Source organism: Eleutherodactylus coqui, chromosome 2 (genome assembly GCF_035609145.1).
Source record: "Eleutherodactylus coqui strain aEleCoq1 chromosome 2, aEleCoq1.hap1, whole genome shotgun sequence".
In the NCBI taxonomy this organism is placed as follows: Eukaryota; Metazoa; Chordata; class Amphibia; order Anura; family Eleutherodactylidae; genus Eleutherodactylus; species Eleutherodactylus coqui.
In genome coordinates, this window is record NC_089838.1 from 338,709,691 (window position 1) to 338,724,584 (window position 14,894).

A 14,894-nucleotide genomic window follows, 5' to 3' on the forward strand; every position below is an offset into this window, starting at 1 on the left:
ATGACCAAAAATCCTCCACTATTTTCGCACTTTACCTATACCAGTTCCGAGACATTCTTGGACTAGTTTTCAAAGACAGCTATTTAATTTTATATGGCAAAACAAAAAAACAAGAATTGCATTATCTAGTCTCTCACTTAACAGATACCAAGAAGGTTTGGGTCTCCCTAACTTAGAATCCTATCGCAAATCTATACTGTTGAGCAATTTTATAGCTTGGTCACGACACAATCCAAAAATTAGCTGGCCCTCACTAGAATTGGATTTCAATAGACAAAGACCTTTAAAACTTTTAATTGTTTGCCTCTACTATTGGGGCCGTCTACCCTTCACTTTTGAGAGCCTTGTATGTTTCGAGTTTGTCTCCTCCTATGAGAGCTTCTTTGGAGCCCTTTTTTCTCCACATGACCTCTTCTCTTTTTGTGCTCTGATGGCTAGATTCCACTTGACAAATTCAGATATCTATAAGTATATTTAAGTGTCCTTTTTACAACGTTACCATTTGGAGGAGTTTAAAGTTTCAGAGATAATTTACTCATTTTTAGAGTCTCTCCTAAAATATATACTTGACTATTTTATGACAGTTTCTTAGGAGATCTGAGATCAACGGGGAAATGGCACTTTATCAATTGGGGAAAAGATGTAGGCCAAGTAATATCAACCTGACCAATGGCTTAAGGCCTTCAAATGGGCAGGGCAATGTTTGCAGGGAGCTAATCTGGTTGAAACTTATCTAAAACTATTAACACGTTGGTATTATACTCCCTATATATTGGCTAGAAGGAGTTTGCTGTCAGTGACAGATATTAGAGAAATTGTGGGCTACGGGGCACCCTGCTTCATATTTTTTGGTCATGCCCTTTCTTGCTTCCCTTTTGGAAGGGTGTCTATAACCTTATTTATGAGGTCTCAGGCCTTGATATCCCTTTCACTCCTGACCTAGCTCTTTTGCTATTGGTTCCGGGTAAAATTTATTCCCCTTTAAAAAAGTTAATAGGTCATATACTGCTGGCGGCTAAATGCCTGATAGCCAGAAGGTGGAAATCCGAAACAATACCATCCATACGAGATCTCACCCAGTTGATGTCTGAACATAGTGTCTATGAAAACATTCTAGCCCTCAGGAACAATGAGAGTTTGAGATAAAACAAAATGTGGAAACCATGGATAACTCTTTTCTTTTGCTAATATGGAAATTTTGGTGGACCTTGTTGTTAAGGTTTCAAGGTTCTATGTTTCTAAACTCCTTGTTTTTTCAATTTCTTTTTTTTTTCTCCTCCACCCCACCTTACCACCTTTCTCCTTCCTCCCCTACTCCTATCCCCCTTTCTTTTTCGTATTTTACTTAAATATTGGGTGATAGCACTAAATATATCTTATAAATATATTAAAATGTGCGATGTTTTCTAAATTTGCAAGATCTGTATGTCTGAAATAAAAGCTATATGCTTCTGATGTCAAAAGATTTTTCTCTTATCTGTAAGATATACTCGTGCTCTGTAACTATAACCATGCACAAGACTAATAAAAATATATTCTTTAAAAAAAAGGATTTGTTTAGACATTGTTTATTTTCCTATTGAATTGTTGGTATACTTATATTAGGTAAACTGTGCGCCTTTAGTTTACCATGATTCTTCTGGACTGGACTTTTTATTTTATACACTACATCTCATTATCATCAAAAAAGCACTGGCATCACATGATAGTTAGACTCACCAAAGGTGAACCACCATCATTTTTCTGGAATCGTCCGGCCTGCTGCATGCGTCATTATCTTTCCAGTCAGTGGCGCCACCACCATGACTTCCACACAGAACTCTAGCTCGGGCTGCTCAGGCTCGCAGTGGACTGCAGCAAGGTTGGGGCGGTTGCATAGAATACTTAATATATGCTAGTTGTATACCTTCATACTCCTACATCTGACATTCTTCTAAAAGTTGGTGGTGTTATAAAACGAAATCAGGGCCACACAAGGCAAATTATATATTATCATAATTTAAAACAGAAATTGGAGTAAATCATAGTTGAAACATTCTCCATGTTTTAGCTGGCTTAAATTTCAGTCTGATGCATGAAGGTGTTGCCAGAGACAACAAATGTATTAACTCCGCTGCTCCCAAGACATTGTTTTTTATATATTTTTTTTCTTCCCCACTTAAAAAAAAAAACAAAACAAAAAAAAATTCTTTCATAACAGTCATCTGAGTGTGATTTGTATTTTTCAGTGGTGCTATTTAATGTACGATATAATGTACTAAAATACTGAGGACAAAAACATAGATGCCATGGTATGAGTTCACTCTGTGCTCCATATTACAGTAGGTAGTGGAACCACAGCCAGAGAGTTCAAGGAATCTCAGCACAGGGTCAATGCATTATGAAAACGATGTCCCCTCTCCTTTGTTCATTGTTGTAAGGTTTATTTCTCATTATGTTAAGTGAAGGTTTGGTCCTCTCATATCATAGTATTACCAATCATTGTTGATTGATTAGAGTTTTGCCCACAATCATTAAAGCCCCTAGTCTACATGATTCTTATATCAGAGATTTGTTAGTTTAGAGGAAGTCATTCATTTATCAGTCGTGGGACCTATTATGTTCTTATCTAACTGGTAGGATCTGGCTTAAAATACTATGTTCTACTACTTCAAACACCTAGTAACCTTCTACGGTGTCTTTGAGTAACTTTGATACAGCTAAATAAATACAAATGTAAACTATTATATAACTATCATAGCTATTATTATATCCTCAGTGATTCAGCTGATGTTTCTGAAACCTTATGTAGACCAATGCTAGTTGCACAGATTGGAATATTTAAAGGGGTATTCCAGTCTCCACAAGATATGCCATAAAAGTCAGATAGGTGAGGGTCACATCTCTGGGAACTGCACCTGTCTTGAGCTTTGGCACCCACTTTTCCTGAGAGCTGAATTCAATAAGCAAGTCTAGCTGAGGCTAAATGTGGTGGTGAAGGGTCATCATAAGTATGGAAACAACCAAGTGCTATATCTTGAACTCCAATAGATGTCAATAAGAATTATGTGGATAGCATACCACAAAAGGCTACCCTATATTGTTTCTGTAACTCAATAGTTGTTTAATCAGCATAGTTGGCTGTATTATTGTTCTGTTTAGCAGAAACAGAAGCTACGTAACAACCCATCTTTAGGTGCTTAGTGGTTACAGCACCATCTAGCTGTGTTGAAAATGTATTACAACTTGTTTTTCTACCATAAAGAGTGATGTATTATGGGTAGTTTGCAAGGCATTGTGGGAAGAAGGAACTTCCAGCTAGAGACAGACAGAGACAGACTTATCCTTGCTCTCTCCTCTTCAAAATCCACCATCTTTGTAAAAGCATATCTGGTAAGAAAGCTACCCTTGTTTCAGAGACAGTATGTTATGCAGAGCTGTTCAGTAGTCAGTTGTGTTGTTACTCAGGGAGTTATAATTGTTTAGTTAGCCATGCAGCACTATGTGTAGCAGCCATTTTGCCATGTACCTTCATGTTAATGTTATGTAATGTTTCCTATGCATCATACTTATGCAAACTATCTGTATTCTTATAGTTTTACCATTATCATCATTATTATCGACACAATCATCATCAATCTGTTAACCAATAAACCTGTCAGATTAAGAAGAACATTTTGTTTATTTGGAAGACAGAAATGGTTAAGCTGAATGTCGGACTGCACACTGTGTGAACGTGTAAGAAGACAGAACAGTAAAACAGATGCTAGTCACCAGCGATGGTGGATCAGACTAGACCGAGCTGCCATCAGCCACGCGGTCTTACGTACAAGATTGCAGCGGCCGCCATTTAGTCACAAGAAACAAGAGTGTAGCCCCCAGTAAACGCAGCACGATCTAAGCCAAGCTAAAGTCTGTTCCTATGTGGACTGAGTCTGCACAGAGACATTAAGCAGCCAACCTACGGGCACACAATGTCTACTAGCCAGACATCCTCCTATAAGACTAGGTCACGAGCAAGCTGCTCTAGCAGGTCTTCAATAAGAGAAATGGCTGCTCTCGCCCGTGCAGAAGCCGAAGCAGCAAAAGTAAGGTCCACTTTTGCAGCACAAGAGATGCAACTGAAGCAAAAGCAAGCAGATCAAGAAAAAGAGAGAGTCTGCCTGCAGGCGTCACTGGAAAAACTCGCCACAGAGAAAGAAGCAGCAGCCGCATTAGCCAAGGCAGAGTTCCTAGAAGCCGCAGAGCTCCCTGAATTAGAGAAACACAGCCAAATACTCGGGTTAGGGCTAGACCAAGAAGATCCAGCACAGCGCGTCTCAGAATATGTCCATCAGCATCCCAAGGCAGAATTCAACTATGATCCAGTATACCAAACAGAGCGTCAAAGACCCTACTTCGAGACACAGTACCTCGAACAGGACGGTATGCGACAAAGCGGCGCTGACCACGACTACCACCGTACAAAAAGGAAGCTACAACCCTCGCTCCGACTTAAAGAGACAACTTTCGCTTCAGAACGGTACGATACAGACTGCCCTAAGCCAGAAACTCCTAAAAGGTATGGTGATACACTGCACACGCAGCATAACAACAGCACACCGGGTAGTATTGGCGCTAACCAGGCTATCGTGGACTTCGCTAGGTTCTTTGCTAAACGAGAACTGGTTACCAAGGGACTTATAAAGTTCACTGATCGCCCAGAGAACTACAGAGCATGGCGAGCCTCCTTCCAGAACGCCATAAGGGACTTGGGTCTCTCCTGCAGTGAGGAGTTAGATCTCTTGGTAAAGTGGCTTGGAAGCGAGTCTGCTGAACACGCCAAAAGAATCAGAGACATTAACATAAACTATCCGGGCGAAGGCCTAAAGATGGTGTGGGAAAGACTTGATGAGTGTTATGGGTCAATAGAAGTTATAGAAAATGCTTTATTTAAGAGAATTGATAATTTTTCCAAAATAGTAGGTAAGAGTTACCAGAAACTCAGGGAACTTAGTGACCTGTTAACAGAGGTACAGGTTGCTCAGGCAGAAGGAGATCTGCCAGGGCTAGCATTCCTGGACACCGCCAGGGGTGTTAATCTGATTGTCCAAAAACTCCCTTATAACTTACAGGAGAAGTGGATCACGCATGGTTCTCAGTACAAACAGGTTCATAATGTACCATTTCCTCCCTTTCAGGCGTTTGTAGGTTTTGTTGCTCAACAGGCAAGGATCAGAAATGATCCCAGTTTTGACTTTACATTGTCTTGTCCCACTACCCCTGGTGTCAAACCTCTTAAAACACCAGTAGCGGTCCACAAAACTAATGTTGCCTCCACAGGTTCTCCTTACAGGTCGTTTAAGCCTCATCAAGAAGAGAACAAACACGAGGATCCTACCAAACAATGCCCCTTGCACAAGAAACCACATTCTTTGCTAAAATGCAGAGCCATCAGGGAGAAGTCTTTAGAGGACCGCAAGGAATTCCTGAAAGGAAACAACATCTGCTTCAGGTGCTGCACTACGACATCACACTTCGCCAGGAACTGTAAGGTCAGTTTGACATGCACTGAATGCGGTAGCACAGAGCACAACACGGCTCTACACCCTGGACCACCCTCTCAGGTATCATCCCAAGCGGAGGAACGGAACGAAGAGCAGATAGACACAGCAATAGTCACTTCTCAGTGTACAGAGATCTGTAAAGGACTCGCAGAAGGGAAGTCATGCTCCAAAATCTGCCTTGTCAGGATTTATCCTGTCGGTCACCGAGATAAAGCGATCAAGTTGTACACAATCTTAGATGACCAAAGTAACAAGTCTTTAGCTAAATCCACTTTCTTCAACACCTTCAATATTGTAGGGCCTGGTTCTCCTTACTCCTTAAGGACGTGTGCAGGTATCGTTGAGACGGCGGGGAGGAAGGCAACTGGATACATGGTAGAGTCCATAGATGGTCAGACCTGCTTGCCCCTGCCAACCATACTGGAATGCAATCACATTCCTGACAACCGGTCTGAGATACCTACACCAGAGGTAGCAGCATACCACCCCCACCTCAGACGTATAGCTCACCTGATACCAAAACTTGATCCAAAAGCCCTAATAATCCTACTCCTTGGAAGAGACATACTACGAGTTCATAAGGCTAGGGGACAGATTAACTGTTCCCAGAATGGTCCATACGCCCAGAGACTTGACCTAGGATGGGTCATCATTGGAGACGTCTGTCTAGGAGGAGCACACAAGCTGACCCCAGTCAACAGTATGCTCACCAACACACTTGAAAGTGGCCGTCCTCCCCTATTCCAGTCATGCCACAACAGTTTCCTGATAAAAGAGTTGCCACGAAGTACTCCCGTGCCTTGTCCCTTCGCGGATCCCTCCTGTGAAGACCACGTCTGCGACGGTGAGCAAGATCACTTAGGGTGCACAGTCTTTCACAGGACGAGAGAGGACAACAGGGTCGTGATGTCCATAGAAGACAAGCTGTTCTTGGATATCATGGATCAAGAAATAGTAAAGGACAAGTCCAAAAGCTGGGTCGCACCTCTACCGTTCAAAACCCAGAGACGACGCCTGCCTAACAACAAAGAACTCGTCTACAGCCAATTTATTTCCCTCAAACACAAACTCCAGAGAACACCAGAGATGAAAGAACATTTCTTCACCTTTATGGAAAGAATATTCCAGAACAACCACGCAGAAGTGGCACTCGTGCTCCAAGACTCCCAAGAGTGTTGGTACTTACCCATATTTGGCGTTTACCACCCCAAGAAACCAGGACAGATAAGGGTAGTATTTGATTCGAGTGCCAGGTGTGAAGGCGTCTCGCTAAATGATGTCTTCCTGCCCGGTCCAGACCTCAACAACAGACTTCTAGAGGTACCCCTCCGCTTCCGCAGGGATTCCGTAGTATTTATGGCCGACATACAACAAATCTTCCACTGCTTTCTCGTCAAGGAAGAACATAGAAACTACTTAACGTTCTTCTGGTACCGCAACAACGACCCTAACGAGGACATCATAGAGTACCGAATGAGGGTGCACATCTTTGGAAACAGTCCTCCCGCAGTTGCCATCTATGGTCTCAGACACTCAGCCCGAGAGGGTGAAGCAAAATACGGGTCTGATGTCAGGTCCTTTGTAGAAAGGGACTTCTATGTGGACGACTGCTTGAAGTCTACACCCACGAGCAAGACCGCAATCAATCTCCTGAAAAGAGCTCAAGAAATGCTCGTTCAATCTAATCTGAGGTTGCACAAAATCGCCTCTAACAGCCGTGAGTTAATGGAGGCCTTCTCACCTCAAGATCATTCAAGCGATCTAAAGGACTTGGATCTTAGCGCAGACTCCCTTCCCATGCAACGGAGCCTTCCAGATCAGCAAGGAAGAAAAGCCTTTCACACGCAGAGGGGTCCTGTCTACCATAAACAATTTATATGATCCTCTGGGATTCGTAACACCTGTTACCATCCAAGAAAAAATGATGCTAAGAGACTTTACCACAGAAATGTCTGATTGGGATGATCCGCTTCCCATGGAGAAAAAAGGAATGTGGACAGGTTGGAGAAAGTCTCTTGAAGCTTTGTCCAGTCTTCACGTGGCACGTCCATATGCTTCCGTGCCTTCAACGGAAGTCAAGATGCAAAGACTATATATCTTCTGTGATGCTTCAGTCAAGGAGATTGCTGCCATAGCATACCTAAAGACCATAGACGTCAAGGAACAATGCCATATAGGGTTTGTTATGAGCAGAGCCAAACTGACGCCACTCCGCAAGCACACTATACCTAGACTGGAACTATGCGCTGCTGTGCTTGCGGTAGAGTTAGCTGAACTTATAACATCGGGAATGAATCTGGAAATCAAGGAAGTCGAATTTTACATGGACAGCAAGGTAGTCTTAGCATATATTTGCAACGAAACCAGACACTTTTACGTCTATGTCAGCAATAGGGTGCTAGGGATCAGGAGATCCACTTGTCCGAAGCAATGGCACTATGTTCCTACACACCATAATCCCGCAGACCATGCAACTAGATCTGTAGCAGCGGGTGACCTTAAGAATACAACATGGTTTACGGGTCCTGCATTTCTGTACAGTTCAACGTCTTACAGCATTGGATCCGACTCATTTGAATTGGTAAACCCAGATACCGATGAAGAAATCCGACCTGAAGTATCTGCTCTATGCACGGTGACTTTGGAACACCAACTCAAATCCCATCGTTTCAACAGAGCTGTCCACATTGAAGTGATCGAATCCATGGACACGTCAAGTTTCATAAATGCCCTTCGACGCTTTATTGCCATAAGAGGACCGGTGAAACATATTCGTTCGGACAGAGGCACGAATTTTGTTGGGGCAGTGAAAGAATTACAAATTTCTTCTAACTTAGACCCTACCAACGTGGAAAGATACTTAAATGAGCAAGGATGCACTTGAACCTTTAATCTACCTCATTCTTCCCACATGGGCGGTGTCTGGGAAAGGATGATAGGAATAGCAAGGAAAATCTTGGATTCTATCTTCTTGCAAGTGGGAAGCACAAGACTTACACACGAAAGCTTGACCACCTTTTTGGCAGAAGTTTCAGCTATAATGAATGCAAGACCGTTGACTACTCTTTCCAGCGGCCCTGAGGATTTGACCATCCTTAGTCCTGCTATGTTACTCACACAGAAAACCAGTACCCCGAGTGCCCCTCTCGGAGAGTTCAATGAGAAGGATCTCTATAGACCACAATGGAGACAGGTGCAAAGTCTTTCTAATACTTTCTGGGACAGGTGGAAGAAGCAATATATCTCTACCTTACAAGCAAGAAGAAAGTGGCAAACAGACAGGCCTAACATCAGGCCTGGGGATGTAGTGCTCATGAAAGATAACCAGTCACATCGGAATGAGTGGCCACTGGGCCTCATCACCAACACGTTCCCCAGCGAGGATGGGAAGGTACGCAAGGTCGAGGTTAAAGTGTGGAAGCTTGGGGAATGCAAGCTATTCCTCAGGCCAGCCGCGGAACTTGTTTTGTTGTTTTCACCGGAAAGACCCAATAGTGACGTCCGTTGACGCCAGACGGGGAGTGTTCTGTTTAGCAGAAACCAAAGCTACATAACAACCCATCTTTAGGTGCTTAGTGGTTACAGCACCATCTAGCTGTGTTGAAAATGTATTACAACTTGTTTTTCTACCATAAAGAGTGATGTATTATGGGTAGTTTGCAAGGCATTGTGGGAAGAAGGAACTTCCAGCTAGAGACAGACAGAGACAGACTTATCTTTGCTCCCTCCTCTTCAAAATCCACCATCTTTGTAAAAGCATATCTGGTAAGAAAACTACCCTTGTTTCTGAGACAGTATGTTATGCAGAGCTGTTCAGTAGCCAGTTGTATTGTTACTCAGGGAGTTATAATTGTTTAGTTAGCCATGCAGCACTATGTGTAGCAGCCATTTTGCCATGTACCTCCATGTTAATGTTATGTAATGTTTCCTATGCATCATACTTATGCAAACTATCTGTATTCTTATAGTTTTACCATTATCATCATTATTATCGACACAATCATCATCAATCTGTTAACCAATAAACCTGTCAGATTAAGAAGAACAGTTTGTCCATTTGGAAGACACAAATGGTTAAGCTGAATGTCGGACTGCACACTGTGTGAACGTGTAAGAAGACAGAACAATTATGCTGTTTGTGTGACTTGCATTCATTTTAATGGGAGTAGTGGAAACAGCATAGCCCAGCCATGCTTGGCTGTTTCCATACTTACAGCCACCTGGCCACTTTGTTGGCTATGTTTGGCCAAGATGGAAACATCATTTCAATAATACTCTATGTTAAATGTACTATTCAGTTTATGGAGAAAACAACATACTGTAGCACTTATTTATTTAATTATATTTAATGCTACATGTATAGTATATACATGAAAAATTACTTTAATTGGATATTATGGGATTTACCCATCAGGCAGTAAGGGACGCTGAGGAAGAGCCCTCAAATGACTTATTACTGGAGCACAAACATATTTAAGGAAAAGCAATCTCTGTAGACCCTACGCATCTCATCGATGGTTGCACAATATATAAGGCATCATTGGGACAAAAATCTTGTGATGAGCTTTTAAATTACAGCCTTACTGATGGGCATTAGTAACAACTTTAACATTTTAATACAATTCAGAAAAAAATGCTCTGTACATTTCCTAGATGTCCACTAGTGAGTGGCTGATTCTCCAATGTCCTCAAAGATGCACCAAGAAAATGTTAGATTTTGCTCCTTGCAGTCTTATTTCTCTTATAATCTCTGAATTAGAAGAACATAAAGGACAAAAAGGGGACAACAATGTGTTAAAAATGGAAGCTCATAAAGTTAAATGTATTACATTTCATCATTTAGAGGATAAGATTTGTTTTAAATGTCTTTGTATGCAGGGTAGCTCAAACATAGAGATACTAAATGTGTAGAACTTTAGTAAATTTGCACGAGAAAAAAAAAATGTTATCACATTCAGTAAGCCGTGATATTTAACTGTTTGAAGGCTTGTTTTTTTAGCATCATGATGTGTAACTTACCGTATATACTCGAGTATTAGCCGACCTGAGTATAAGCCGAGTCAATAAGTTTTACCACAAAAAAAATGGGAAAACGTATTGACTCGAGTATAAGCCTAGCTATATGTGAGTATATACTGGGTAAAAAAAAAAAACTCCATACTTACCTCCCAGCCGTCATCTTTGTCTGTGCGGCAAGCTACTTGAATTCTCCCCGCTGTCCTCTTTGCTCCGCTCTGTTATCTCTGTCAGTGCTGTGTAAGTAAGCGCTGTGATTGGATCAAGTGCTAGCCAATTACAGCTGGCGCTTGATCATTCACAGCCAATCAGTGAATGTCATTCACTGATTGGCTGTGAATGATCAAGCGCCAGCTGTGATTGGCTGGCGCTCGATCCAATCATAACGTTGACTGTAGTGGATGACAGAGCCAAGCAGAGAGTACGGCAGGGGATGACAGCAGGGAGAATTCAAGCAGCTTATCGCATTGCCACCGGGAACACAGGAATTTAAGCAGCTTGCTGCACCACCGCTGGGAAACAGACAGCGGCTGGGAGGGGAGTATGGAGGTGTGTTTTTTTTAACCCTTCCCTGACCTGAGTATAAGCCGAGGGGGGCTTTTTCAGCACACAAAAAATGTGCTAAAAACTAGGCTTATACTTGATTATATATGGTATTTATTTATTTTTCATGGATATAAAAACTATCAAGTCCACCATCTTTGACACAGGGATCTCTTGATCGCTTGCATAATGTTTTGATACTAGTAGAAATCCCATCCCAGAACAGTGACTGCATTGTACATATGTAAATCCCCTTGGTCAGGGAAATGATTCAGTGGAATTAGGAATAATACTTACAATACAAGAGTATTAGCTATTTTGAATACACAAATTACTCAGGGCAGACCAATGTAGAGGTCCTTTAAGTGTTGCCCCACTGACTGACTTGTTGACACTGGAGATATTTTTCAAAAGCCTCTGCAGGTTTTTCCATTAATCTTAGCACATAATTACAATATTTCTCAGTAAACAACATTTCAATGAAGTTTGTATGTGGAAAAGTAGGCCAGCACCACACTCTTATGGAAGCTGTCTAACAGAAAAGCTTTGTTGCCCATAGCAACCAATCACAGTGCAGCTTTCATTTTACCTCAGCAGTATAAAAAATAGAAGCTGCATTGTGATTGGTTTTGATGGGCGACGGACAGATTTTCTTGTAGACAGCTTTTGTTGTGCACTTTTTCATGGTCCACCCTGTAGATGATGATGATGAGTGTGAGGCATACTATGTAGTTACATAATGCATTCACATAAAAGTAGAATTGTTTTATAACAAATCACACCACATCAGGCTACAATGTGTATATCTATCTATCTATATTAGACCTATAGTATCCAAAATAATTATTGTGTGTCAGTGTTACACTGACAGGCAATTTGATAGGCCATTATGGTGAGTGCTGGGTTTTCAATCTTAGTCAAACTTTCACTATTGATCACATGGATGCAACTTATGTACCTCTATGATCACCATGGTCCCAAGAAGACAATTTCTGCTTACATGTTCTATTAGATCATAAGGATATCATAGTTTGTTCACCTACTTAAGACCCTTTTACATGCATTTAAATGCACAGCTCCTCTGTAAGAACAACTTTTGTTCTGGTGAACTTCGGCCATTCATCTATATGTATTACCACAGACGTAGCAATCATTTAACAAGGCTCAATCATAACACATCAATATACAGCATTGTAGTACACTGTAGTTAAGTTATCATGACATGTTACATGTTACGTTAATGTTTGCTACATCTGTAGCTTTTAGAAATGCTTGGCTGCCTGCAGCTTCCCCTTATAACATCAATTGATTGCCAGTGGTGCTGGGAGCAGGATGTGTGGCGATCAGCTGATTTACCCAGAGGGCCATATTCTGAAACTTGTTGTGTCCAGTGGATCAACCTCTTTAAGCCTTAAAAGGATTGTCTGAGTTATATTATTTATTTAACTGCGTGGAATGTTATAAAATAAAGAAATAGGATCTAATTACCTTTTTGATTCCCCAATGCATTGGCATCAACCCTCCAGTCCTCCTACTAGGATTACTTTTACATGCCTTGTGACGTTCCCATATACATGTGTGACCACTACACCCAATCACTGGTCTCAGCAGTGTATGGCATGAGATCACCGAGGCAGTGCAATTGGCTGCAGCGGTTATGTGAGTATGTGATGAAATATGGAAATAGGACAAGTGCCTCATGTGTAGGATATATATTAGGGAGGGCATTGGATAAGTATTGCACTCATCTATTGAGGTTGTGTATACACAACTTTCTATACACGTGGTATAGAGATACATCCAACTGCTCTCACTTGAGGGTGAATTCCTAGTGAAGCCTCAATGGGGGTAAAAGGAGATTGCTGCTAGTATTGGGCAATACTGAATGAAACACTCGGGATACAGTTGATGTAAGTAAGTATTCTTCATATTTATATACACAAAAACATGTATGCATTTTAGACCCAGACAGAACCCTTCATCTGGTATGAATATTACAAAAAAACTGCTGCCAAGCTCTATAATATAATCCCCTTGTTGTCATTTCATCAAAGGAGTTGTACCAAGCAGAAGTAATTTCTTTAAAAGGGTTATACTAATATTGCAAGTTATCCACTATTCACAGGATACTCACAAAATAGGAGATAACTTGCTGATTAGTGGAGGCCTCATCGTTGAGATTCCCACCAGAATGAGATTCCCATATCCCGCTGAAGTCCTGCTCTGTCCCCCTGCAATGACATCAGAATGAACTGAGTGCTGGAGAAGCTGGCACAACCAGCACTCGATTCAGTCTCTACCTCACAGCAGGGCATGCATTAACCCCAGTGAGAAGGACTAGGGACCCCCATACTCTAGACTCCCACCGATCAGCCAGTTATCCCCAACCCTGTGAAAATCCTGTGGATAGGGAATAACTTGTAATCTTGGTACAACCTTTTTAAAGAAATTACTTCTGCTACAAATTCAATTGACTTTGTCCTAACTATACTCTTTTAATACAGGAGGCCAACTGGACTGCAGTCACCGAGTTCATCCTTCTGGGGTTTCAGGGTGGCAGAACCTTCAGAATTGTATTCTTCTTTCTTCTCCTCATGACTTACTGTGCAACGTTATACGGAAACCTCTTGATCATCACCCTGGTTTTCTACAGTAAGACCCTCCAGTCTCCCATGTACTTCTTCATCTCACAACTGTCTATGAATGACATCTTACTGACCACAGACATTGTGCCCAACATGTTGTATATTCAAAGTACTGATAGGGGGGCCATTACTTTCTCTGGATGCATTGCTCAGTATTACTTCTGTGGTGCATCAGAAATCTACGAGTGTCTCCTCCTCACTGTGATGTCTTATGACAGATATTTGGCCATCTGTAAACCACTGCATTACCCTTCTATAATGAATAGTACATACTGTAGGACATTAGTTGCCATCACTTGGATATTCAGCTTTTCAGTCATATTAATCAGCACTATATTGGTATCTCAGTTGTCCTTTTGTAAATCAAATCTCATTGACTATTTCTTCTGTGACCTCGCTCCTTTATTAGAAATCTCTTGTTCTGACACTTACATGATTCAACTAGATGCATCTATACTAAGTGTGCCTATCATCATTCTCCCCTGTATACTGATCATGGCTTCCTATGGTAATATATTATGTACAATCCTAAGGATACCGTCGGTGTCTGGTAGACAAAAAGCCTTCTCTACCTGCAGCTCCCACCTGTTGGTTGTGTCCATATTTTATGGATCAGCGTTCAGTTTATATACTTTACCAACAAAAAGAGAATCAATGAGCATGGTCAAAGTCCTGTCCCTGCTGTATACCGTTGGCACTCCTTTGGTGAACCCCATTATATACAGTTTGAGAAATAAAGACATAAAAATGGTGCTGTGTAAAAAAACAAGGAAAAAACATCTTAGTTAAAAAAAACAAAACAAACTGATGTTTAGTAGTTCTGTGCACGGCTCGTACCTGTCCAAAATGTACTGAAACTTGTTAACCATTCTTACAGTAAAAAGAGCAATACGAATACGTCAACAAAATAAAATAAATATTTAAGCATAAATTGTAGATGTTTGTCATGTATTACATTAAATGATCCATTTAACATGATATAAAAAACAAAACTAAACATAAATGTTGGCTTGGATTGTCTAGTCATGAAAAAGTATTTCAGTGTATGGAGGTGAGCAGCCCTCCCTGGTTAGTTTGGGGTAAATTGTGTAAAGTGGGGACTGCCACTTTAAATATAAGAAAATGTATTAGCATGTGCAGGACCTTAAGTCACATGACCTTGCTG

General features: G+C 41.3%; 1 protein-coding gene across 1 annotated transcript; it reads left to right on the plus strand.

Annotated features, from left to right (window-relative positions):
• Positions 1 to 9,161: 9,161 nt before the first annotated feature.
• LOC136613060 (olfactory receptor 6C75-like) lies at positions 9,162 to 14,633 on the plus strand. Its single transcript, XM_066593891.1, has 2 exons — positions 9,162 to 9,290; positions 13,589 to 14,633. Exons 1-2 carry the CDS (start codon positions 9,174 to 9,176, stop codon positions 14,516 to 14,518), a joined length of 1,047 nt encoding a protein of 348 aa, XP_066449988.1. The 5' UTR covers positions 9,162 to 9,173; the 3' UTR covers positions 14,519 to 14,633.
• Positions 14,634 to 14,894: the final 261 nt, after the last annotated feature.